Source organism: Protopterus annectens, chromosome 12.part0 (assembly GCF_019279795.1).
Source record: "Protopterus annectens isolate FY-2018-M chromosome 12.part0, PAN1.0, whole genome shotgun sequence".
Taxonomy (NCBI): Eukaryota; Metazoa; Chordata; order Ceratodontiformes; family Protopteridae; genus Protopterus; species Protopterus annectens.
The window spans coordinates 21,486,075-21,513,889 of NC_056746.1; the positions used below are offsets into that span (position 1 = coordinate 21,486,075).

Genomic DNA, 27,815 nt, shown 5'->3' on the forward strand with positions numbered 1-27,815 from the left:
AAATCATAACTTTTCTCAGGGGTCGGTATCTGAAGAAAATGAGCCTGTTTATGGAACTAGAAAATAAATGGACATATTGTTTAGTAAATCCTGTGCAAGGAGGTGTATAGAGCTCTGAACCACTGAAGCAGTTTCTCCGTGAGAGGCAGTCACTGTAACCATATCATGCTGTCAGACTGACCGATTCTTCTGGACTTGCGCAAATCTTTGTAAATAAAAAGTAGTGGGAGAAAATCTGGAATGAATCTACTCTGAAATCCTGAATCACGTTCTTCTTTTGGCTTTTCCCGGTTAGGAGTCATCACAGTGGAACTCTGGTCCGCTAATGATTGGCAGTAAATTTTTACGGTGCCGAGGTGCTGGCCCGATGCCTAACCTTCAATGAAGGCACGCCCATTTATGCATGTCTTTCAAACACCACTCGACCACAGGGAGGATATGCAGACTCCACACAAAAGGCACTCCAGCCGAGAATCGAATGGGAGAACCTCTTGCTGTGAGGCGACAACGCTACCATTGCACCACCGCAGCTTAAGAAGAAATCCTGAATCACGTTGAATCATGTTAAACATACAAAATCCTAAAAGATGACACCACTCTTGTTATTACAGAGGAAGAAAACCAAGACTAATGTTGCATGACTACGCTCACAGCAATATTAGTAATTTATGTTGCAGGGCTCCATGTGAGAACAGAGAAATCTCCCCTAGAACAAATTATAGCGGAAACTGTATTTTAGAACTGCAGGAAGGTGGAAGGCAAGGAATAGCTTTTGTCACGTTGCTCTTTCAAATTAACTGGTAAAGCAGAAAGCATTTAAAAACAATGCTGCAAAATATAGAAAGTCTAAATTCAACAAAAAACAGTGGCCATTTAAAGACAACTGCAAACAGGAAGTGAGAGAATAAATCCACCAGTCGTCTATACATTCTAAAACTGAGAGTTCTATAAAATGGGGCATTTTGAAGCATCTCTCCACTATTGGGCATGTTGAAAGAACCTTTTCTTAGCTTTCAAGTTAATTTTTCGGATGGCTCACACATAAAACAAATATCAAACACTCAGCAGCAAACTGTACAGGAATTACTCTTTTCTGATGAAAACTCTCTAACAGTCAAAATGTTTAGAAAAGTAATTTAATAGCAGGTATACTCAAACGAAGCTGGCTGGTACCTAGTCTTCTTAATCCCTTTGTATTTCATTACAGGCACAAACATTAGGACCTCTGACAGCTAGTACAAGTCAAGACTGGTCTGAGAAACGCATCTTGTTGTAAGACACTTAAGAGAGTTTAAAATATGAAAAATAATTTGTCTGGATTTAGGTTTTTCTTTCCACTTTCATCACAGATATCTACATCCCCTTTCTCTATTTTTCTCAGCCAACTAAATTCTTAGACAATACTTTTTCTTGTTTTTTGACACTTTGTACTTGAGTTACTATCTGACCTTTACTACCCCCTTTCAGTCCTCTTGTTCCTAAATGACACAGAGTGGCTCTGTATGGTTTTAGTTCCAGTTTAACCCCTTTGGGACAGGGTCACCATCTTCCCCTACTGACAGCGTGTTGTGGGAGCAGAGTGAGCCTGACATTTGCCACCTGGCTCGATAGGTTGGTTATGTCCATATGATCCCCTATGCATGCAAACTAAGTGGTTGGGATGGAGTGCAAAGGCCTATTGCAAGAGACATTGTTATCTTTGTAAGTTGCAGTCTCAAGAGACGCACCCTGCTCCTAGATAGATACTTCAATGGTTCCTCAGTCTCCAATGGAGAGCCTAACTTCAGGGAGCACCCTGAGCATGCATCCACACCCCTACCATTCCCAATAGAAGTGACCAGACCATATAATATCATTCCTCTCCTCATCCATGCTGGCTCAAAAAGTGCCTAAGCCACTTGGGTCATCCGGATCACAGACATGGCTTTTCTCCTCTACACCATCAGAGCTCAAACCCCAAAATAATGAAGCAACCTTGGGGATGCTAGTTGTGGGAAACTAAAAACATGAGTTCTAATTTTAGACTTCAAAGATGAAATGCAATCCTAATATACATGTTTAATGGCTAAAATCACTTACTGTGTAGTTTGTAGCATATAAAAAAAAAACAAACAAACAAAAAAAAAAAAAACGGTTGCTTATCCATAGTGACCCTTTAAACAAATTCACACAATTAAAAAAAACTTTTGCTGTCTGCAGATTGCCTGTATAAAATGTTGGGGATTAGCGAGTTCTCATTTGCTGACTCTGGACAACTATAAGACATATATCACATGTAAACTTGGAGATAGAGCTACTGTGACGATAGTGCTGGGCAGATCTAACATAAGACTGACACATATTACCTGTCCAGAGATTGCATTATGTACATAAGGAACGGTACCAGGCTATGAGGCAGTGACAAGGGGTCTATAGCATCATTAACAGAGTGGCTTTTCAGAATGGCAGCTTCACTCACTGCTAATTTATGTGAAATTGTGGTTCTTTCATTAGTAAATTCATGCAAAAGAATAATAATAATATTGAATGTAGTCAAAATACCCAAACATTTTTCTATAATTGTGTAGAATACCATCTTCTTCAGTGATGCTCCTTTAAAAAGTGCAGTACCTTACAGGTACATTTTCAAGATCAGAGTGTGATGAATTGTGAACTTAATTCTGACAGACTTGCCTCTTCTTCTCTGTACTTAAGGAGCTTCACTAATGAACACCATTCGTCTGTAATTCAGCTCTCCCTTTCACATAAATTCTTCTTCAGCCTTAACACCCCCCTCAGTTAAGCAATACCTTCACATGAAGATGTTCCTTTCCTGATTCAGCACCTGCCTGATATAGTCACACATTCAGGTAGCCTTTCCTAGTTAACAAATGTAAATAATGAATTTATTAATTAATTCCCAATGTCCTAACACTGACCAGCTTTAGTGTCCTCATTCAGCTTTATGTCAGCCTTTGCTCAGACAAGATGAGAAAGGACACATGCGCTCATTGCTATGGTGAATGAGCCAAAATGCAGCTTGTGGTGTCATACTCGCAGTATGGCAGCTCAGACAGTGATATGTCTAGGAGAAGGTTCCCATAAACTTGGCTAGAACAGTCTTGTCCAGAGAGAACTGCATTGTCTATGAATAGATTTGGGTTATAGTACAAGGCAACAGAGTGCCATCCCCAGTTCACCACTAGTCTAGTTAGACAGATAAAAAAGCATGTTCAGAAATTTGCTTAACTCTACAAGTATTTTTTCTGCTGCTTCCTTAATAGAACTTTCTACAATTTTCCTTTAATGCCATTTAGTACAGCATACATGAAAGTGAGATGAGGCAGAGAAACAGCAGAACATCCTGTCTTAGGGATATTACATTCATAAAAATTATATTTTGTCTGTTTGGCTACACTCACTTAAGTCCTGTAATTTGCAATATGTCATTTTTTTTAAAATGGATTCACATAATACTGCCACCAGCTCTCCCAAGATGCACTTTCAACTGGATTTGTATACTTGCAGTGTGGCCTACCTAAATCTGTTTAGCAAATGCATGTTTGACAAGCATCATAATCTTATGAAGGTACTTGTGAAAATTATATCAGTCTGTTAGAATTTGGCATTTGACACCCCTAGCTTTGCCTTACTCTCATCCTTTTTATAATGAGTAAGTGATATGTTTACTCTTACACAGAAGGTCCTCTGCCTGCTTTACTGAGTGAAATATTAAATGCAATAGAAGGAAGTACATGTTATGGTCATGAAGACGTGTCCTTGAGTGGCATCTTTTTAAGGCTGGGTACCTGATGGCTCTCAGTAACTACTCCACAATAAGCGGTTTTCATCTAGTTTACAAATACAATAACCACAAATTAATACATTATTTATCAACAAATTTATAACAAGTGTGGAAGCATGCCTTGCATTAGAACTTAGATGTACAATACTTTTCAAGTGTGCTTTAGTTTTTGTAATGTACATCCTACTGACAAGGACTACAGTACGACTCATTCTAATTTAGAAAGTATTTTATAAAGCTTTAACTCAAACAGTAAGTAAACCAGCCATGGAATATTTGACACAAACACCAAGAATTATAGACAATAGCTCCACTACAATGGCATACATGATTTTAGAACGTTAATTTTTCCATCTCGTGCAAACATGAAAGATAACTGTCTAGATAATTACATGAAGTCCATAGTTAGACATTCTATTAAGATCCTCTGTGAAAATCAGTCTGGTGGAAAACCACAAACAAGAACAAAACGAGAGAACTGGATGGCTGTAAGCAATTCTCTGGTCAAGCACAAAACCAGGTTCATTGTATGAGAGACATTATGGATCTAACTTTGATAATTCATGAGAGACAAGAGACCCTCAAAAAGCTTCTACTGACCTTGTGTCAATTTGTTTGCTGAGGTTGTCATATCTCTGGTTGAGTTTGCGCACCTCGGCTTCCTCTCTATCGATGTCAGGACAGTGTTCCTGGTATTTACTGGCAAGAATATCCGAGCTCTTTTTGGCATTCTTTAAGTTCTGCTCTGCCTCATTAATAATGGGTCGTTTTGACTTTAGCTCTGAGTTTAAAGCCTACAAAATAAATAGAGAAGGCAAACAGAAGTTATTCTTAATAATAACTGCTATGTAGACTACAAGAAATCCTTGGTAGCACATACTCCGTTTTTAGGTGTACATAATTCAACGACACATGCAGCTGTTGTCACATTTCACACAAGACTCCTGTGTGGACTATATGCTGCTCTAATAGTTATGTAAATTAATTTTGCAATAATTTGTGTGTTTCTAAACTATTTCAGTCTAGCACAATACATTTAAAATAAGATATTGCAAGCCTAGTGCCTTTAATATGGGGATCAAAACTACAGTTAAGTATTAACATAAGCAAACACAATTGTCGCGAGAATAAAGTAATCTAAAAAGTTGTTAAAATAGTTATTGCTTGAGGAAATACTTAATGAAGTATATGTCATTTGCCTGTGGCACTGTGACAGTGCGTAGCCTTCTCTCACACACAGGGGACAACCGAATTATGCACAATATGTAGAAGACATGCAATAACATCTGAACATGTGCCATAGATATAACATTTTAACTCCTTAGTGGATCACAGTTTTGCCAATATCACAGCAGTATCGTTCCTTCCTCACCTCTTGACATACAGACGTCAGCAGCAGGGACCATGTGCCTCCTCAAAAAAAATGGCACAGGACATTTTCTTGTATAATATCCAAAAGCAATACTTGAAAAGGACATGCTGCCTCCTAAAATGCATTTGTTTGAAGACCAAAACAGCTGAAGAAGCAGGAGGATTGATTTAGCAGGCAGACGTTCAAAAAGTCAGAGTTTAGGGCATACTTCTAAGTGAGTTTTATCCCGTACCACCCAACATTTTAAAACCATGTACCATCAGTTATGGGGAAACTGCAGTGAAGACAAAGTCTACAGATGCAGTACAGAATGTACAGTATAATGTGGGATTAACGCATTCCTACTACATATTAAAGTCGCAGAAATGAGATGTGAGCTACCCGTTTGAACATTTGTAGGTTTCATTTCGATTATGTTAATGACCCAGGTTAAGGAATAGATAGACAAACTGGAAAGGTGTGGCTGAACAGCCTCATGTCCATACTCTTGTCATAGGTGCACTGGCCCAGTTTGGCCGAAGGTGTACTTTTGGTGGGCAGTAAATATGTTGGTCAGTACAGTTTTATTTAAGTGTTCTGTATGCTCATGTGAAAGAACGGTTACAGAAGTAAGAAAAATGAGAAGATGTGAGTATAAAACAGCAGATCTCCGATTGTGCTGATTTTATCCTTTGATGCATCTAGGCTTCAGAAAACTATTAGTTTCACTCAAGTTTTAATATGCACACATAAATATATGGTGGGAGAAAGGGAAAGTACAGTTGTGTACACATACCATAAATGTAGATGTTTGAGTGTATTCACTGTTGCAGACATCACATTTGGGTTATCTGCTTGCAGTAGCCCTCAGTTGGCCTGATTATCAAAGTCTTGGGTCCTGCGTCAGTTGCAGTCTCATCTTCCATGATATCAGGTTGTCAGGGGTATAAAGCATGCAGCCAATGCCATTGCAGAATGTTTTTGTGGAGGTAGAGGAGTTTGAGCATATTAGCAGTGGGGGCTGTAAGTATTTGGTTTTGTGTTTGGTAGGGGTGAGTTGGGTGTTAGGTAAGTGTATTTTTGGTAAGGGAGTATTTAATGAGAAAATAGATGGAAAAATGGCGAAGGTTTGGTGATTATTTATATTGCTAAATTTGGATTTGTCAATTTTTCAAATCAATATTTGCCAATATTTCTATCAGTGTAAGGCTCACTGTAATAAAAACAAATTTGATTAACAAAAATGTGACTCACAGCAAGCTCCTGTAGCTTATTGTCTACTCCAAGCATACTTTCAGGAACAGTTTCATCAAAGGCAAGTTTATTTTCGTAACCCGACAGCATGTCTCTGCCCTTCTGAAGGCTGTTTTCAAGGCGGTTTGTATTATCAATCCTGTAAGGAGTAAGAGAGAAAAATATAGATTTATAATGAGAGACTTCATGAACCCTTCACTGAAACCAGAGATAGCTTCTTTTTCCATGTAAACTGGTAACCACTGATACTGCAGTTTTGTGCTAAAATGGCATTTGTGCATTTTATATCCACACACACACACACACACACACACACACACACACACACACACACACACACACACACACACACATATATATATTTTAGAAAATGTATTCAACTCCAAGATTGCACTACATTGGAGAAAGGGCAAAGTTCACCATGGTGACCACGTGGTTCTTTTCCTGGCATTAGTTTTCTTTGTTCCTGGAGTTCGATACAGAGAGTGATCACGTTTGTGAGTTAGGGTTAGGGTCAGGGAAGAGTGAAGGATAGGTGTTCTGTGCGAGTTTGTGTATTTAAGGGTAAGGGTTAGGTTAGGAAACGGATGTAGTATTGTTTGTGTGCGTTTCTGAATGTTTACGAGTCTGAGTCTGTCTTGTGTAGTGAGTGTGTTATGGGAAGGCTTTAATGATGTCGAGGTGTAGGGTTAGGTCTGGGGGGGGAGGGGCAGCATTAAGGTTAGGGTTAGCACCCATTACTAAGGTGGTACATGGGGGAAATTCAGTGCTCCCACACATACATATAGAACATATTGGCTGTATTTCTGTGCAAGATCATAGTACATTTGTGATCAAGGAATTTGCCCATTCCCCCAATGTGATCTTGGGAGTTTTATACATAATTAGCAGGCAGGTGCAGAGTGTCTTGCCACTGGGAAAAACGTAGTGTTTACTTCACATTTGTTGGTTTTTCAGTATATTGTGTTTCAAGCATTTGTGCTCAATAATTTGAGGTTTGATGTGCTACTTTTTCAATGAAATGTGTGCCCTTCAGTTTGTCAAGTGTGTGTTTGGTTGACGTCTGTTAATTGACTGCATTTGGTCAACTAAGCAGTTGGTCTACAGGTGTGCGAGATCACACAGTTCTCAGGGTTTGGGAATATGCCCTTCCCCAATATTGTTTCATCTCTGAGTTAGTATAGATAACTAGCAGTTGGTGGGGGAGGGCACCCTGTTTATTGTTTTTATTTTTAGTCTAAACATTGCATGCACAAAGTTTCTTTCTTAGCAGATGTGGGTTAGCATGCCAACATTCACTTTCATGACCTGTTTGGTTGAAATTTAGAAGGCCGACATATGAGTTACTCAAAAAATGAGCGTACACTTATTAGATACATATCTGGAGTATCACTAGTAAATGAAAACAACCAAAGTCAACTTAACATCGACCGTATATGGTTAAAAACATGGAAGTCGACACACCAGTACACATGGCCAAGAAATCAGCTTTGGCACAAACAATCTTTTACATTAAAAAAAAAAAAGGGGGGGGCAACCCATCATGCATCCTTTAATAAACATAACTCTATACAAAGGGTAAATTTTCTAACCCTTGGAGTTGTGAGATCTTGAACACCTGTCAATCAGCTGCCTAGCTCACCATATGCAGTTGACTAGGCAACTGTCAGCCCAAATACTCATTCAACTAGGTTACTGGTACCAAATAAATATATATCACACATGGACACAGACACACACCTTGTAGAATATCTGAGATCAGCATCCTCCTGGATGCTTGCCAGCCTAGGTTCATAGCCAACACATTGTACCACTTCAGTCTTTTCTAAATGCACAACTAGTAGATGCTGGAAATGGACAGGAATATGTGCCCCCATCTCTCTGCTTTTCCTACTTTTCTTCTCATCTTCCAGTGTTGCCTCAGACTTTGCAAGACCTTTGACCCTGTCCCTACAAATGGGAACTTTCAGACTAAATAGCACATTGGTGAGGAGACTATAGTGATCAGGATCAAGGTATGGTCAAATGAAAGTCAACAAGTAGAAGTGGCAAGGGGGGAGGCATGAGTAGCAGACAGGGACGCAAATGGTGTGTTTGAGGGATCAGTTTTGGACTTGGTACAGTAGGAGATATTCATGTTAGATAATCACTGGACATATTAAGAGTGTGATCCTCCTATTCAAAGATCACACTAAAATTATAGTACAGTGTTTGCCAGGGGGACTTTAACTAAGGAGAGAGTCAGCACAGCAGGTCATTGGCCAAAGTAGTGTCAATGGACAGTGTTGTGCTGTAGATGTCAATGTTTTAAACTTAAGGATCAGTCCTCCCAGAAATGAGCATCAGAAGGGGTGACAAACAAAGAGCCAATTGAGAAAGAGAATACTGTGGAATTCCCAGTCATTGCAAAAATGTACCATCAGGAAAGGAAAGTTGCGGTGAAAGTATGAAGGGGATAGGATGCATCAAACCAGGAACTGAATAAAAGCCCTACAGAAATATCTGCACTAATCTACAAGTCATTTGTCAAACCACATCTGGAATACTATGTACAGTTCTGTTGTTGTTGATTCAAGGAAAAGCATAAAAGTAAGTCAAAAGAGTGCAAAAGAAAAGTGACAAGAAAGAAATGGGAGTTGGAGGAGAAGGATCCCAAAGAACTGTTCTTGGCATGGGATTAGTTCACCCTGTATAGGGTGCAGCTCCATCAGCCCTCTCTTGTTGATCTGACCCTGCTCAGGCCATTACCTAATGCTCAAACTTTTTTTTTTTTTTTTTAAAAAGAACTCTAAAACATATCAAATAATTCTATTATTTTCCAACAGCAACACAATTTTCTGCAAGTTTCACTTCACTGCAAACAAAATGAGAATAGTTAGGAAAAGGAATGCCAGACCTCTATTTCACAAATATGTACTCATTATAATAAGTTGCTGATCCCCACTTACTTCACAGTTGCAGATACTCCATTTTAAAATACTTGGCTTGCTATGCTGTACTATGTTACTTTGTTATGGTAGAGATCTTCGGACTAAATCCTGGTATTTCACCTTTGCAGTGATGCATTCTTCCTCATAAAAATGACAGCCTACATCTTTAGTGTCACTGAGATTTTGAATTTGAGTCATAGCAGTGTCATTAATGACAAAATCTGACAAGCACCATTCTAATTGCAATTGGTGGGTTTGACTTGCTGAAGCCCAATGCCAGAAGTAGTCATTCTAAGGAACATATTCTCACATACTGAAAAAAAATATACTCCATTTGATGGAGGTCAATGTAGGAGGAATCCCCCTTCCCTGGACACACACTATTCTCCAAGGTGAAAATGGCAGATGAAGCCTGGTGAGAACTTTTCGTGTCTCCACCATAGCATAATCCACAACAATGTTGACCCTCAAAGTCAGGTACCCGCACATTGTCATATGTTCTAAGCTTCTGACTTTCTACAAAGGAGTGTCACTATGTTTATTATTACAGCTTTTAGCCGGTTTAGCAGACAGTTCATCTACAGCTATCAAAGTCTAGTAAGGTAATATTTGTTAGCAATTCTCACTATACCAGACCAGTGACTAATAGCATGAAATATGAAAAAAGCCAACAAGCAAGCAAGAGAGCCTGAAAATGTTCAGCTCAAAAGGTACCTCCATTTTTTCGACATTGAATGCATTACTTCACCATTTAATTGATATAAAGACACTTTGCTGGTAATAGGTCAAGACATTGATAAAATGATGTCACCAGACTAGCATACATTTCTGCAGAAGGTTGTGGGTTTGGAATGAGATCTCACATTGCAAAGCCTGCTTTCTACTTACTTTTCCTGTGCAGAGTTCAGCAGGTTGTTCACTCGCTCGTACTTCTTATTGGTATCGTTCACTTTGTTCTGAAGCTGGGGGGCGCTAGCACATTTCGGGCTTGTTGCTAAAAAGGCCTCGCACTCTCGTATTTTCATGGTCTTATCTGGTTCAATACGACGTACATTGTTGGCAATGTTCTACAGCAGTCATGAGAATTAAACAAAAAAAAAAGTTAGACCCTGGGGTTTTGTAAAATTGTCACTCCATATATTTTTAACAAATATTCAGCATTTTTAATGTTACAATTTACTATCTGCATAACATGACCTGTTTTGAGTTTTGTATAACATTGCTAACTTGTGCTATACACATGTCCTGTTTACTGTCTACATGACAGCAATTGTCATTATTTTTAGTGTACTGTATTATAACCCATCTCCCAGTGTCTCTCTCTAGAAGTCAGTAAAGAAGTACTTCCAAGTTCTGTTATACTGGCAAAAGTAATTCTGTACATTTGCCTCTTTACAAAAATGTATAGAATGTTCCAATATATCTTTGGTTAATATACCCTTCTGAATACTGAATCTTGGGTTAAATAGCTGTACTTTTCTCTAGTTCTTCTCCACCTGTACCAGACATCATTAAAGGAAATGACAGGACTGTACCACTCCATCTGATAATACATTTCAGAGCCACACCCAAATGACAGGACTGTACCACTCCATCTGATAATACATTTCAGAGCCACACCCAACTGAGAACTATTTTCTGCTCTTATTCTTAAATCTTCATATTCCTCTGATTAAGTGGTAGAGTTTTTACTTTAAGCAATCCCTGCCTGGAAATTTAGCAATCGGATCTGTAATAATAATTTATCTCTATAATACAAGGAGCTGAAAATAAAAAGTCGCTAAAAGTCACATAACTATCAAGAGATAGCTGCAAGATTGTTAGCCTTTTCAATTCATAGACATTATACCTAGATCATTATAAAGATTTTATGTACAACTACTAATCTTTTTTCTCCAGATCAGTTTTCTTTCCCAACATCAACACAAAGAAAATGCATGTTTTGGGGGCGGGACGGGGAGCAAATATAGTTCTTTTGAAGGGTGACCCTGTGAATATGTGTGGTTTAATGTTGGGAAAGACATTTCTGCAAGCTTATAATGCAAATAAAATATTTTTTGTGGGGCTTACCTAATGCAGATAAGTACTGACCAACCCACTCCCTTGTTATAATCTACTTCAAACGAGTCTATATTAGTCCCGCGAAAGACGTATTCATTGAATAAGTCTTCAGCAAACACCAGTCACCAAAATTCACTTCAGCGAACTGCAGAATTTTTCCCATGGTTCTCAAAGACTTGGTAATCACCTCAACTTTGCCCTTTTCCCCACGGCAGTGTGATCTCATAGGTTCATAGGTTAGTACTAGGCTAACTGCCCTTGGGAGCTATTTTTTTAAGCCTAGCCAATTATTCCTTGTGAGACTCAAACCCTGCACCTTGTGTTTATCTCAGAGTTAGTTTATATAGTTGGGGGGGGTGTGGTGGGCAAAGCCCCTCACTTGGGTGTATTTTATTTAGTCAGTTGTGTGTTCGGACGGTTGGTGGGCCAAGTGTTTGCGAACCATAGGAAAAATTCTGCGGTTCACTAGAGTGAATTTTTCCATCACTGATAAGGATTAAGATTTAATCTCCTGTCATAATCAACTTGTTACGTGCTCAGGAAATGATGCCAAGAGCAGAGATACAAGCTGTAAAATAAACCAGTGAGGGTTTCTTCAGCACTTTATAAAGATCTGCTTCATATCTATACAAGAAGTTACTTTTTATCTGCTGACTGTACTGGTCATATTAATTAAACTGATAAAGAAAGTAACTTTTGACTAAGAAAGGACAGATACAATTAAAAAATTAAGAAGAAGATTTTGTTGCCATTTAACGAGTACCTAATCCCATAAACAGATTGAAAATGATACTGAAAGGCCTTTGGAGATGAATAGCACCTTGTAGTGGGGTCCTTGCTCTGCTTTACCGGAGGCCCATATTTCTTTGCTTTAGCCTGCTAAATGTTGGGTGGCTTCATGATCCCGTCTGTAAGGCAGTGAACACACATGCTGTGCTGTTGACTTAACAGAAGGCTCCAAGGTGAAAAGGAAGTTGATTAGATGTCAGAGTAATATAGTGGCACTTAGGCCAGTATGAAGCTCCATGTTTTATTTGCATTTTTGGCCCATTGCCTAGTATAAGTTTGAGGCACTTCCATCTATTACCTTTTCAACTTTTTTCCCCTCTGTCCTTTCATCTACAATACTCATCACCACATGGTAGGAAATTTGTATCGATGGAGATTCACATTATTGGAGTTCTAAAATGTGTGCTACTGGAAGGCCATCATCCAGGGCTAAAATATCATCTTTCATGCTCTGTTTTCTTCCTCCTGATGTCTACTCTACACTGACAAAACAGGGCCTACATTACTGGCACTGGAGCAGGCACAACCTGTTACCCTCCTCCCAGGTTGGGTGATATCAGCTGCTTATTCATCCCTCCCAGCTGGCTCCTACAGCATCTGGGCCCACTACTCAAACATGGGTCATTTGTTCAGTGAGGCTCCATTCCTCTTTGTCACAGAGCAAACTTGCTAAAATGGTTCTTGCCTTCAATTCCTGCATACGATCAGAGCTATCTTGTATAGGACGACTCTGTTCCAGAGGAGGACGCAGACATGCAGTGGCAGACTTCTCCTGCTTATCTAGATCATTGTTGATTTTGTCTAAACCAGACAGCAGCTGACGGCACTGTAGCTCCTGAGCATCTGGAAAAGGAAAATAAATTAGGCGAGTGAGAGACATAAGAGCTTGCAGATTATATAACAATAATTATTTTTGTTAATACTGTCCTTCAACTTTCCACATGCTGTTGACCATTGATCAATATCACTTTTGAGAATACTCATTTCCCTGTTGCAACCAGGAGGCAAAAGCACTTCAGTCATGTGATTCTTCTTAGAATACTGATTGTACTAGGGAATTAGAGCATCTTCAAAGCAGGGCAGGGGCTCTATACTGAGAATTGCAGAGGTATTTGTTTTGTACAGGATTCATAGGAGTTCCATGGCAATTTAGTCTCTCAACCATCATTGTCTTGACAACACCCACTCTCAGCCTGTACTCTTTCTCCATTTTCTCCTTTTGTTGACAAAACCGGTTAGTCATGGGGCAAAGAGGAGGCTATCAATGGGATAATAATGTACCATACTATTTAACCTGCAGGGGGAGACACTGAGTAATGAACCTCTCTCCATTGCATACTTTTTACCTACTGGTGAAGATTTAGCTTTCTGGTATTTGCTATGCTATTAGACTTAAGCTATAGGAGATCAGGGACAGCAGGGTCTCTGTGTTGTGTGCCTAAATCCCACATTCCATGCATGGCAAGTGCAGATACAGATATTATACCAGTCCTAATCACACATGCCTCTGAACATGCTCAGACTGGTTATCATCATATGCTGCTGTAACAAAATGATATGATAACTACTGCTGAAAGTCTGTGGTTTACTGCTTTTAAAGCATTTCAAGTACTTTGGTAGGTCTGTTTCTGACATGATTTACTAACTGTTAATGCACTTAAAACATACTAACACCAAGGGACAGGCAGAATGTGTGTGTACTGCAGGGAGGATTCCTACAGTTGTCAAAAGAGCAGGACTATGACTATCTAGAATAGTTTACCTCATTAGATTCAAGAATATATCAATATCTGCTTATTTATATGACTCAGGTTTGTGGAACACCCTTAGTTTACTGAGTATTTGAAGCTTTACTCTTTTACTGCATTTTTTGGTAAAGCAGTCTCAACATTTTAAAAAGTGCTACATAAACAACGACTATTGGTTGAACCTGTTCAAGGATGCTAAGCAGCTTTAAAGGATATCCGAGACCGATACATTCATCTAATGCATCTTTGTTTACGTACATATAATACAGATTCAGCTATTTTACTACATAACCAAGCTCTGATTCTACTTTTGCCTACTACTTATTTTTGGTTTTGTGCTTCGTTCACTAATGAGCACGTTTACTTCTTTATTACAACTTGGATGCATTTAAGTGTGGAAATGCACTGAACACTATTACTGGTCCTCTATTTCCGCATTCTATGTATAGTTACAGTTCAGTATTTACCTGAGTTTTAAATAGGATCTCAATGCCCAAGTTTCTTGTAAACAATTTTTTTGCACGTACTTTTACTGTCGCATCTATTTGTTGCTGTTATCTGATAGACTGCAAATCAAATGTGCTCTCACCTGAGTAACAAGCTCACTTGCTTAATAGAACAAACAAGGCCTTGAAAATGCTTAAAGTAGTGATAGAATATGGTTGAAACTGACCGTATGAAACAGTTTCTTTCTTTTTTCTACATTTGCCTGTTAAACAAAAAACATCAAGTAGAAGACAACTTAAGATAAAGAACTGGATAAGGCCTGGGAGTAGGAAACAGTTTATCTCTGGACAAGTGAGTTGGTCTCTCAAAGACAGAGGATGCAGAAACTGGACTGGTTAGTCTCCAGTTAAAACAGTTATACCAATAAAGAGAATAGCTTAAAATCACCAGTATTACACTCCTTTCAGCTACCGTAGGTACCAGTATTGAAGTCTTCTTCTGGAGAAATCATTGGACTCTGGAATAAACTCAGCAGTCCCAGATTATATAGTTTACTAAATACTACTGTCAGTGTGTACAACACCTGAAGTTAGGCCTCTGCTTATTGATGGCTGCTCTGTATTGAAAACACTCATGGTAACTGTACCTCCTGGTGAACTGCTGTTCTCTTTCTTCAAGTCTTCATAACGACGAAGTAAGGCATTCTTGTTACTGGCCAGCTTCTGCTTCACACCTTTATACTGGTTGTTAATACTAGAATTAAGGATGAAAAAACATTCTTTAATACTGCATATTAATGAAAGAAACAGATCACCATGCTATAAAAGTAAGTGAATCAGACGGCACTGCAGCATATTCTAATCTTGACTTTTAATCCCCCAGCATAGTATTTACTATTTCTGTATTTAAAAAAACGGAAATATGTTACCAGCATTTTGTCCACATTAACAAAGCAGTACCAAAAAGAAAAGTATAATAAAAAATAAACAAATCAAGGTGATCTCAATTTGGAATGGCTGGTTGCTAACTAAATCATCCTACTGAGAGCTTTATATTGCTAAAGAGTAAGCTTCTGTAGCACTTATTTCATATCACTCTTTATGAGTTCACATTCTAAATAATTTTTAGGCCTGGTCATTACTACTTTTTCCTTCCTTCTGCTTTTCTGTAGTCTGTTAAAATTATATTTTGAGGTTGACGGTGCTTTGTTAGTTTAAAGAATTAGTAGGGAATCTAACAGTGAGTGAAGCCTGATACAGTGCTATGGAAATCAGTTTTGGTGACCTTAGCTCTTCATAATATACTTCCAACAGACTATCTAGGAAAGCTGTAGTGGCACTCATTTTCAGAAGTAGAAGGCATGTTAATGTTAAGTGCCTTGCTTTCATTTACATTTTCACATCTGTTTTAAACTCACTTCATGACCTACATGTAGAATTACAGTGTTGACTTTACTTATCATATCAATTAAATTCATAAACATTCGACGTTTCAAGCGTTCGAGGTTCTAATAGGAACCTGAAAAGTTAGGCTTGCATAGCAGGCCCCCCCATCCAGTCACACTTACAAGCAGATCGATTACATATGCCACCAGTGAGTGCTAGATAAACAGTAAAATCCTAGAAGAAGGACAGACAGCCTTTTCTAAGCAAAGTGCCCAAAATGATGAAACACTTACAAGAGATTCAGGTGCCAGGCAAACAAAGTGCAAGAGAGATTCATGGCATGGATGAATTTGACACGAGAGTGCTAATTATATTTGTCACTAATTTAAGTCAGTATGTTAACTTTTTCAAAAAATCAGAAGTGTAAAAATGATATGATGCCACTGATCAATTGCTGCCCCTTTGGCACAAGTCAGGGTTTGCGTAGTCCTGGGCTATGGAGTTCATGAACACAGAGGTTGTCTAACTGGAACTGCTCTGTGAGAGTCTCTGTTAACTAAAAGTACAAAAATGTGAAGTTTCTCTTGTATCTTACTTTATCTGTACTGAATTAAGCTCTCATTCAATATTTTGAAGAAGCCCCGAATTCTGAATATTTTAAACTAAATCTTGAACCTCTTGTTCTCCTATCATAGTGGTTTGTTAAAAGATAGTTCAAGTAATCCCAAGATGTGAAAACTGTCACGACACTAAAGCAATGTAAATCCTTCCCTGCAGAATCAGAGTCTAACGGTGCTGGGAGTGTGACAGGGGTCTGTTTCTTATACTAGCTGTTCTTTAACTGTTTTGTAAGTTTCTGTGAGGCCATTTTTGCTTGGGCTAAAGGAAAGTCTCTCTGTTGATCAGTGGCAGTGATAAACATTGAGCTGCTTTCCCTGCCCCCCGTGGGAGTGGTTACTGACTTGAAACTGTAGTTTTATTGGCCAAAAGGGGTCATTTCCAAAACTCCTTCATCTTCCTCTCTTAAAACCTAGTTGCCTCGTGGTTTTGGCGTCTTTTCAAGCTTGTTGGCTGTTGGTGAAGCACCCTCCAAGAGGAGAAAATGCTGAGAGAAGAAAGGAGCCACTTTTGAGATTTTAAGTATTTTTCCTCTGTTTATTTGATAAGTTTTTCTGCATAGCTGCCTAGTTTGAGCATTTTCTGGCTTGTTAAACTTGATTTCTGCATTAGTAGCTGTATTTAGAGCACAACCAAAAACTGTATACTGAATTTCCTGTTTGCACTTAATTTTAAAATCGTTTTTTTCTCAAAACTTGCATATTTTCTTGTCTTTGACCTAGCACTGTGTGGGGTCATTTACTGCACTGTTATAACTTGATATTACTTGTGAACCTCTGCTATCTCTGAAAAAACAAAACCAAAAAAAAATCTTGCTTTTTTCCCACTTTTCTGAGATTTAAAAAAGTTCAAGTTACAGGCTTGCTGTTCTTGAACCGTTTTGTAAGTTTCTGTGAGGCCATTTTTGCTTGGGATAAAGGAAAGTCTCTCTGTTGATCAGTGGCAGTGAAACATTGAGCTGCTTCCCTGCCCCCCGTGGGAGTGGTTACGGACTTGAAACTGTAGTTTTATTGGCTGTTTTTGGTCAATTCCTGGCTCTTTCCAGCCCCTGCTATCAAGCACACTTTAGAGTGCTTTAGTGTAATTTAGCGCGGAGTTGCCACTAGAGCAGCATCGGGCAGCGCCGGTTTAACAAGGTTAAACTTTTTCTGGCTCCATAAAGTCTGTTCTTCATTTTTTCCCTTAGAACTGCTCTACTAGTAATCTAAACAGTATATCCCTTAACTAAAAAGCGCAGCACTTGTTCCTAAAAGCTTTTACTTGTCTTAAAAGCATCTTCTTTTCAGGTTTAGCACTTCTGTATTATACAAAGTCCCTCACTAGCAAACCCCCAGGAGTACCCACTTCCTTACTAAGTCCTCTCTTATTCAGTTACACCCCTAACTTCTAAATTTCTCTAGCATGTCGAAGGGCCAGATGCTGGCGTCCTCTCCTGTCCAGTTGGTGAATTTGGGAATATTGAGGCAATGTTACAATTGCCTCATGTACACCGACAACCCTCTCCTCCTCCCACATAACACAAATACTTGCGAGAGAGATGCAGCTATTTAGCCAAACTGGAGGCTGAGCTCTCCCAACTCAGGACTGGCAAGACCAGACAGGAGGAGAAGGCAACTACACACACCACAAAACCAGTCTCACATAAAGCTATCACAACAATGAATCAAACACAAACACACAAAGTCATACTTGGAGGCTCTGAGCAAAAATTTACCTAAACAGCAGAGGCCTCCAAAGCAGACATCCAAGCAACTGCCACCTCATGACACACCACAGGCAACACAAACCACAAAATCAGTGTGAAAAGCAGTCACAGCCCTTAAGGTCAAATACAACACCAAACATACTTGTCATAGGTGACTCCATAGTCAGACACACTGACGTCCCACTCACCAGGCTGAACAAGGAGAAAGTCACAGTAAGCTGCCTATCGGGCGCTAGAATCCGCCACATAACACAAGCACTCGGGTCACTCCACAGCAAGTACAAATATGACACAGTCATTGTCCATGCTGGTGTGAACGACCTGAGATGTACCTCCCTGGACTACATGAAAAGAGACAGAGGAGCTCTCTGATTATGTAGCCCAGGCAGGTATGACCCTGACCCTGAGCAGTATCCTTCCTTCACCAAGAATGATGCCACAACATAGAGACAAGATGATCAGCTTTAACAATTGGCTTAATTTCTGGTGTCATTCAAAGGGGATCCAGTGTCTGTCTGCCTGGGATGACATGCTTGACAAGCCACGCTGCTTCGCAAGGGACGGCTTGCACCTGTCACCCCTGGGATTCCGGATATTGGCTAAGGCTCTTGCCACCCCCATAGTGCCTTTTTTAGGCAAGGCTCAAATTCTAAACCTACCACCCTAGAAAACAAAAATGGGAAGAAACTAAGGGTAATGCTGCTCAATGCCAGAAGTCTAAATCTCAAAATGCACGCTCTCGAGGCCCTTCTCAGTATGGAGAACATCGATGTCTGTGCTGCGACTGAAACCCGGTTCAAGGCTCCTGAGAGCACCCCGGCACTATCAGGTTTTACCTCATATCATGCGTTCCGGCCCCAAAACCCGGACCACACCACAAAAGGAGGGGTGTATCCATATTCATCAAGGATACCCACACCTCCAGGTTGGTGGCAACACACGAAGCATCGGAAACCATCCAGGTGCAATTAACCATAGGCAAAACTGCTCTACAATTTGTAGCATGCTACAGGCCACCCTCTCAAACTCAGGAACCCCACACAGCCTTCCTGAAGACACTGGAGGGTATAAATGTATCTCCAAACACCATTATATTGGGTGACTTCAACTACCCGAATATAGACTGGGAACATTACTCAAGCCCCAACTTTCTAGCCCAAAGGTTCCTGGAGTTCATAAATTCAAATGCCATGGAACAACTAGTCACCGTTCCCACAAGAGGAGAAAATATGCTAGATCTCATCATCACAAACATGGGGAGAAAATGCTCCACACCGGAAGTATATCCCTCATTGGTGAGATCAGATCACAAACTTATCTCACTGGAAATCCACATCCCGCCCCCACCCCAAACAAAAAAGACCACAGTGAAGAACTTCTCTAAAGCAAACTTCACACTACTCAAGACTGGTGTGGTATCCTTCAAGGCCCCCGAGCCAGTGGAACCCACAACCCAAGCTGCGGAAGCCCTTACAAATGCCTTCTACGAACACCTCCAGGACTGCATGGATCAGGCAATCCCTAATAAAACCAAGACTCTTTCCACCAAGGGCAAACGTCCAGTCTGGTGGACTCCAGCCATAAACAAACTTTACAATAAGAGGAGAAAGCTGTTACATGATAGAGCAAAATCCATAAAAGAGAAGACACCCTTGATCATTATTAGTAAAAAAATACGAGCACTCATAAAATCATCCAAGGCCAAATTTGAGAGAAAAATTGCAATAGATTCAAAAGACAATCATAAGGCCTTCTTCAGCTATGTTAGAAACCTGGGTGGAAACTCCCAGATATGCGCAGAATTAGTCCAAAATGATACAAAAATCACTGAACCCACAGACATTGCCAACATACTGGCAGACAGGTTCAGTGCAAACTTCACCCCCCAAAAGGAGAGATAACTATCCCAGTGGAGTGTAGCCTCCCAGACATCTCTAATGCGCAGGTGAAAGCTGATCTCTCTAAAGCTAAAAACACAGCATCAATGGGACCAGATGGTGTCCCCAGCTGTGTGCTACACGAACTCAACGAGGAACTAAACCCGCATATAAGGCAGCTGTTTAATCTTAGCCTTACCATAGGATATGTGCCCAAGGAGTGGCGTACGGCAACTGTGGTCCCACTCCACAAAGGCGGTACCTCTACGGACCCTGGAAATTACCGCCCCATAAGCTTAACAAGCCTGGTCTGCAAAGCTATGGAGAGGATCATAATGGAACTCATAAACAAAGACATAGGGGACTTGCAGACATTGGACCTGACCCAGTTTGGCTTTGTCAAGGGCAGATCATGCCTTTTGAACCTGGTCGACTTCTTCGAAACAGTCACCAAGGCCATTGATGAGGGAAAGGCAGTCCATACAGCCTACCTTGACCTTGCAAAAGCTTTCAACACAATACCCCACTCTGGTATTATAGAGAAACTTACCAGCTTAAATGTAAACCCATATGTCACAAGATGGGTTGCAAACTGGCTAAAGGACAGAACCCACAGGGTTAGAGTTGCTGGCGCCATGTCAGACTCCAAGCCAGTCACAAGTGGGGTCCCACAGGGCTCAGTTCTTGGCCCCCTGTTGTTCGGAATCTACTTCTCAGAAGTACAGGCAAACATAGGAGGACCATGGCTGACAAAGTTTGCAGATGACTGCAAACTGGGCGCCATAGTGGAAAGTACATCAGACACAGATATCTTTCAGAGGGGTCTCACGGAAACTGATAACTGGTGCCAGAGCCATGGCCTGAAGTTAAATGCCAAAAAATGTATAGTCATACCCTTCAGGAAAAAGGTAACCCCAAGCTACCATATAGGTGGCAATCCATTAAGCACAGAAGAGGTTATCAGGAACCTGGGGACCCAGGTTGACAGTGGCCTTTCTTTTGACACTCACATTGCTAAAGTGGTTAGAAAGACCTTCTACATTGCCCACCTGATCATGAAGGGATTCACATCCAGATCAAGTGAGGCCATTGTTCCCCTGTACTCTTCACTTATCAGACCAATGATAAGAGTACAATGCCCCATTCGGGATGTATCTCACCAGACACCTGCAGCAATTGGAGAGACCCCAAAAGTTCCTCACCAAAAGGATAAAGGGACTCCAAAATCTGTCATATGCTGCCAGACTGAAGAAACTCCAGCTCTATTCAGTCACATACCGCCTGCTCAGAGGTGACCTGTGTCTGACATACAAGGCCATGTCCAACCCGGAATTAATGGACATGCTCCACCTCAAAAAATCCAAATCTACCAGATCCACTAGAGCAAGCGACTTAAACCTTAGCACGGATATAAATAGGACATGCTGGAGGGATAGATTTGTCACCCAGAGACTAAAATCCCAGTCCATGTGAGGCAGAGCACCTCGATGGCTCTGTTCAAGAGAAGTCTTGACCGGTGGATGGGAGATCGTAGATTTACCCCGGGAATCATCTCTGTGTCACTGCTGGACAGAGGCACAACAAACTAATGGGCACAGTATTTTTTAACATAAGGGGTGGCGTAAGCCACAAAACTTTGGGCTAGGCTTATAAATGCCTTAGGGCAGATAGCCTAGTATAAACCTATGAACCTAAGATATAACTGTGTCAATTCCCTGAACACATACATTCAGAATGTGGACAAAAAGAAATGATTTCTGTCAGTTACAGAATAGGGCATGCAGCAAAACTAAGCTGGCTGCATAACACAAGTGCTCTCTGTTCATTGAAGATGAGTTTAAGCATAAGAGCTATAAAACAGTTAAGTCATCCGTGGAAAGAACATGTTTTCATATCTTTCAACGGTACAGATTTTAGCAGAATGTCCAGATTCTTGCCTCTTATTTTGGTCTGTTTCTCATAAATTGTATTTTTCTAGCAAATGATTGGCATCCCTATTTTGTGGACTTAGTTCCTCCATTATTTATGACTTTGTCCAGATTTCTTGCACTATGAGGTTGAGAGATATGTATGTTTTACTAAAGCAAGAGGTAAATACTGAACCTGAAGAGGAGGTTATTCGAAGGCAGACCACAGAAAAATAGAAATGGTGGGTTTAAAAATAGTCTGAAGAATCTGTAAATAAATAAGTGCAAGGTTTTGCAAACCATTGAAATTGCAGAGTAAAAAGACGCTACTGAGAAAGATGACGATTCTGAAAAATGCAGGAAAAAGGGTGACCCTAGATAAAAGAGGGGCTGTGAATGATAATCATATTAACTGGAAATGGCATTAGGGTTAGGCCGTGTTAACATGTATGGGTAATATAAAAGCAGTTATATTTCTTCAGGATGACAGGCCCTCATAATACCCCCTGCAGTGGGCCATTATTTCCCCACTAATGGCCACCATATCGGGTATTATTGCTTACATAGCCCTCGGTTAGTCATACTCAGGCAGAATGATTACATATGTCACCAGTGAGCACTAGATAAATGATACAAAACCAGAGGAAGGGCAGACAACCTTTTCTAAGCAAAGTGCCAACAATTATGAAACTCTTGCAAGAGATTCAGGTGCCAGGTAAACAAAGTGCCAGAGACTGGTGGCATGGATGAATCGGACCAGTACTTGAACACCACTTATATAACTGGTATTAAGTAGGAAAAATGAGTGGGATGATGAAAACTTAGGGCACAATAATAAATAATAATAATACAGAATTAAGGCATAAAAGTATACAACTGTACAGAATTATACAAACAATGCAATGTGAATTTCAGGAGAGATTACTTGGTTAAATAGAATACAACCAAAAATGATGACTTCTGACAAATTGCTGAAGGGAGATTTTCCCCTTGAGGTGGAACATCAGAGATAAGTGTTCCAGACTAAGGGGATGTGTAAGGGGGTTTACTCACACTCAAATTATTTCAGCTATGTTGCCATCAGCAGTGTCTTTCAGTTGATATGTCATTCATCTGTTGCTTAACTGATCAGCCAAGGTCCTTGGTTTTTAAAAAATATTAATAAATTGTGTAAGTATCTACTCGAGTAAAGATTCAGAAAAGTGTAAAATAGATTGAAAAATAAGGCCTGTAATACATGGTAAAGCAAAGGTGAAGCTGGCTGGATACTTTTATTTGCCATGCCTGAAGATGTTTATGCATTTACTTCAGGGACATAAATAGAGCAGACATGTGAAAAGTTGAAAACAAGTTGAAGCTACCATGTTATTCGTCACAACGGGGAAAGGCAGAAAAATACAGATGTTATATGCAAGATAGAATATTGACTATTACTGATATAGAAACATACCCGTTTGGTTCTCTGGTCATAATGCATGGGTGGAGATATGGACATCTAGTTCATGTGGGAATCAGTGACTTTGTAAGTGAAACTGCAAAAGATTTACAGGAAGTGACCCAATATTGAAATAAATGGAGTGTGCAATCGCCTTTTTGGAGGTGGATTTGGTATCAAGATCTGCCATAGCAACTCAAGGGAAGATGTCAGAGACAGACCCTCTATGCACCAATAGTCTATACCTGTTCTCCAGGTAGGACAGCGTTCCTGCAATCCAGAATACAAAAAAGTGTCTCAGGACAGTTATGCATTAAACTATAGTAAAGGGGAAAGCTAGCAGGACAATAGAAAAGTATTAGGAGAAACTAAGGAAACAAAGAACAGCAACAGGGAGGAACTTACATTAATCTCTGTGAAAGGCAAGAGAGAGCGCTAAAAACACTACATTTAGAGAAAAGCAGACCTTTTTCTGTTTAACATAATATTAATAATACATTAACAGTCCAAATTTACATTGCGAGTGAACTACACTGGAATTAGTTTTTTGGCTAGTAAAATAAGACGGATTAGACAGCTGGATATTTCTTATTTGCTTATTTTGGCTACATCTAAGTTGTTCTTGGAGTCTGTTTCCACTGGTTACCAGGGTCATCTTAGGGCCTCATTTGCAATGAAGTGGAAGAACCCCTCCCCCTTTGACAGCATGTGAAGCTTGGCGGAGGATAATTAGCTACAAAATGTTTTTTAGCCAAATGATAAAAAAATTAAGTCATTCATGACATTATTGCAATTGGCAATTTACATTCACCCCAAAATACACCAGCCCCAGACTTATTTCACAGGGATGCATGCGGTACAACCACTTATTTGCTTGATGTTTTGGTGGGTTTTCCCCACATACAGTCTACTGCTTTCTGCATTCACTTAAATGTACTTTTGAATCGATAGTAGTACAAGGCCTTGATTTGATATAGCATTGCTATTAGTATTGGTTTCATGGTGTTTTCATTCAGATATGATGGTATACCAAAATCATCAGCAACCATTTTTCTATACAAATTGAGGATTACACATCACTTAAAGCAGAAGGTGACCAGTTTTCTGGGCAGTGAGCATAAGCAATTTGGTTAACATCATACCTGACAAAGTACAGTTGTGTACATTTACCATAAATGTAGATGTTAGAGTGGATTCACTGTTGCAGTCATTACATTTGGGTAATCCTGCTGGCAGGTTGCCCTTAGTCGGCCTGAATTCCAAAGTCTTGGGTCCTGCGTCGGTTGCTGTCGCCTCTTCCCTGACGTCAGGTCGTCAGGGGTATAAAAGTAGCAGCAGACGCCATTTTCTTCAGTTTTTCTTGCCCCAGATGTCAGGTACCCTCTAAAATGTAGCCATAATTTATATTATATATATATATATATATATATATATATATATATATATATATATATATATATATATATGCGTATATAAAAAACATAAATGCACCAATATAAACTTTACCTTCATCTACAAGCAAATACACCACATAGGTTGTATAGATCAGAGAAGGAAAGATAAGTTCCAGCAGAAATAAGGGGGATGGTGGGTGGGTAACTTGGACTGCAACAGTGAATACACTCGAACATCTACATTTATGGTAAGTGTACACAACTGTACTATGTTTTTCGTGTTTCACTGTTGCAGTCATTACATTTGGGTAAAGTCCCAAAACTATGGTTGGGAGGCTGGAGCTAAACAGCATTAGGAGCGGCTATGAGGCCCTGCAGAACTGCAGTGGCAAAGCCTGCCCTGGATTTAGAGTAAAGTGGCAGATGATAATGCTTTGCAAAGGTGTGCACTGAACTCCAAGTAGCAGCCTCTAAAATGTCTTTAGTTGGAACTCCCCTGAGAAAAGCTGCTGAAGTGGCTGCAGCTCTGGTTGAATGTGGCCTAATGCCCTTAGGCACTGGCTTGCCATGTTGTGAATAGCAGAAATGAATGCAGTGACCTATCCACTTTGAAATAGTCTGCTTGGAGATGGCCTTTCCTTGTGATCCTGCAGCATATGCCACTAGTAATTGCTCTGTCTTCCTGAAAACTTTAGTTTTGTCCAAATAGAAATCTAAGCTGTCTGTGTACATCCAAATAATGCAGAATTCTCTCCCCCTTGTTCTGTGGATTTGGATAAAAAGTCGGCAAATGAATAGTTTGGTTAAGGGCCACACTGGACATCACCTTAGGCATAAATGTTGGGTTTGTCCTCAGAGAGACCCTGTCTGGAGAAAAAATTATAAATGGTTCCACAGCCATGAGTGCCTGTAGCTCTGACACTCATCTTGCAGAAGTCATTGCTAGGAGCAGAGCTGTTTTCCGGGATAAAAACTTTATATCAGCAGTAGCAGCTGGCTCAAATGGAGGTAAGGTGAGTTTTTCCAAGACATAATTGAGATCCCATGCAGGCATTGGCAATCTCCTTGGTGGCCTTAAATGTTTGGCTCCTCTGAGGTACTGCCTTAATAAAGGATGAGAAAAGATTGGTGGCTCTGTATTGTAATGAGCCGAAATGGCAGAGGAATGAATTTTAATTGATGAAAAAGATAGGCCTTTGTCCAGCATCTCAGTTAAGTATTGCAAAATCTGAGGAATATTTGGTACAGCTGTATCAGTTCCTTGTGCATGGTTCCGAGCACAAAATCTCTTCCATTTTCCAGCATAAGATTTCCTAGTACTAGGCCTTCTGGCTTCCAGAATGACATCCATCACAGCTTTACTGAGAGGTGTGCTTTGTATGGCTGCATAATCTGCCATGCTGCCAGGTTTAGAGTCCTGAGTTGGCTGTGCAGGATCGGATTGTTTTTCTGGGACAATAGATGAGGTATTTGAGGTAAGGCCCAGGCTGGGCATTGAGACAAGTTCCTTAAGATTGGATACCAGTACTGGCGGGGTCAGTCTGGGGCAATCAGTATCGTTTTTGGTTTCTCCTTTCTGACCTTTAGGAGTACCTTGGGGAGGAGAGGCAGTAGAGGAAAGGCATATACTGGATAGGTTTTTCCAGTTGAAAGATAAGGCGTCCAATTTCCATGCTTGTCTGTGATAAGTCCTTGTGCAGAATCTTTTTAGTTGGTAGTTGTGAGGGGAGGCGAATAGATGCATGTCCGGGCATCCCCATTTCCTTGTTATCATGCTGAAGACTTGCGGATCCAGCTGCCACTCGTGGGGATCCATGAGGTTTCTGCTTAGTTCATCTGCCAGAGTATTTTCCTTTCCTGGCAGGAATTGTGCCTGCAGGTGAACTTGGTAAGTCAATGCTGTGTCCCACAAAGCCATGGCTAGTCTGCAAAGGGGGTAAGAATGTGTGCCCCCCTGCTTGTTTATATACCACATGACCGTGGTGTTGTCCGTCTTTATCAGTAGTTGTCCCGGATGAGGTAGGTCCTTGAAGGCTGTCAGGGCATTTTGAACAGCTAGCATCTCTTTTTGATTGATATGTAGATGCATTTGGTTTGTGGACCAGGTGCCCTGAATGCATCTTCCTGCCATGTGGGCCCCTCAGGCATAACCTGATGCAGCCGTTGCTAGGTTCTGCCCGGCTGGAGGTAATGTGAATGGCTGTCCCTTGTTTTTGTGACAAGCCTTTGCCCACCATCGAAACTCCTGTTGCAGGCAGGGAATGAGAGTAATCATTGTTTCCAGGCTGTGGCAATGTTGTGTCCAGACACTTTTTAGGTACCATTGAAGTTTCCTCATATGCAATCTTGCATATGGAATTAGTAGGATGCAGGATGCCATGAAACCCAAAGCCTGCAGAATTTTTCTTGCAGATAACTGGGCCTTTGTTGCCAATGTTTTGAAGTAGGTAGTCAGTTGCCTTGGTTTGTCTGGCGTGAGATAAGCCATCTGGGCAGTTGTATTTAAGCTTGCACCCAGGAATATTATCTCTTTGAAAGGGTACTAGTTTTGATTTATTTTCGTTGACTGTGTACCCTAGGCATGTTAAAAGTCTTTTTACAAATGCCAGCTGCTGTAGTAGAATGTCCTTGTTCTCTGCTTGAATTAGGCAGTCGCCCAAGTAAGGATATATTTGTATTCCTCTGTCTGCAGAAAGCAATTACTGGTGCCAGGCAATTTGTAAAGACCCTGGGCTCAGTAGATGAGCCAAAGGGCAGTGCAGAGAATTGGTAATGCATTGAGCCAGCCTTGAATCTGAGGTATCTTCTGCATGATTGCCTGACTGGGACATGCAGGTATGCCTCTTAGGTCTAAAGTCACGAGCCAAGCCTCTTTGCCCAACATGGGCAGGAGCTACTGCAACGTCAACATTTTGAATTTTGGAATATCCAGGAATGTGTTTCGATTAGATAGGTCCAGTATTGGTCTCCTGGCTTTGTACTTTCTGGGTACCAAGAACAGTCGAGTAAAATCCTTGTCCCTGCTCTTGCTGTGGTACTTGTTGAATAGCCCCCATGTCCATGAGGGATGAGACTTGTTTTTGTGCCTCTGCCCATTGATGTTTTGGCAGATCTGGTCAACCATTTGTAT

General features: G+C 40.4%; 1 protein-coding gene across 1 annotated transcript in view; it reads right to left on the reverse strand.

The window, feature by feature from the left end:
* PPL (periplakin) overlaps nucleotides 1-27,815 on the reverse strand; it is a 245,798-nt gene that overhangs the window by 22,815 nt on the left and 195,168 nt on the right. Inside the window, exons 13-17 of the mRNA XM_044089065.1 lie at nucleotides 15,011-15,117; nucleotides 12,855-13,012; nucleotides 10,208-10,386; nucleotides 6,390-6,528; nucleotides 4,381-4,578 (exon numbers count right to left, since the gene is read on the reverse strand). Of these exons, the coding sequence (XP_043945000.1) occupies nucleotides 4,381-4,578; nucleotides 6,390-6,528; nucleotides 10,208-10,386; nucleotides 12,855-13,012; nucleotides 15,011-15,117 (781 nt within the window). The remainder of the gene's footprint in view (nucleotides 1-4,380; nucleotides 4,579-6,389; nucleotides 6,529-10,207; nucleotides 10,387-12,854; nucleotides 13,013-15,010; nucleotides 15,118-27,815) is intronic.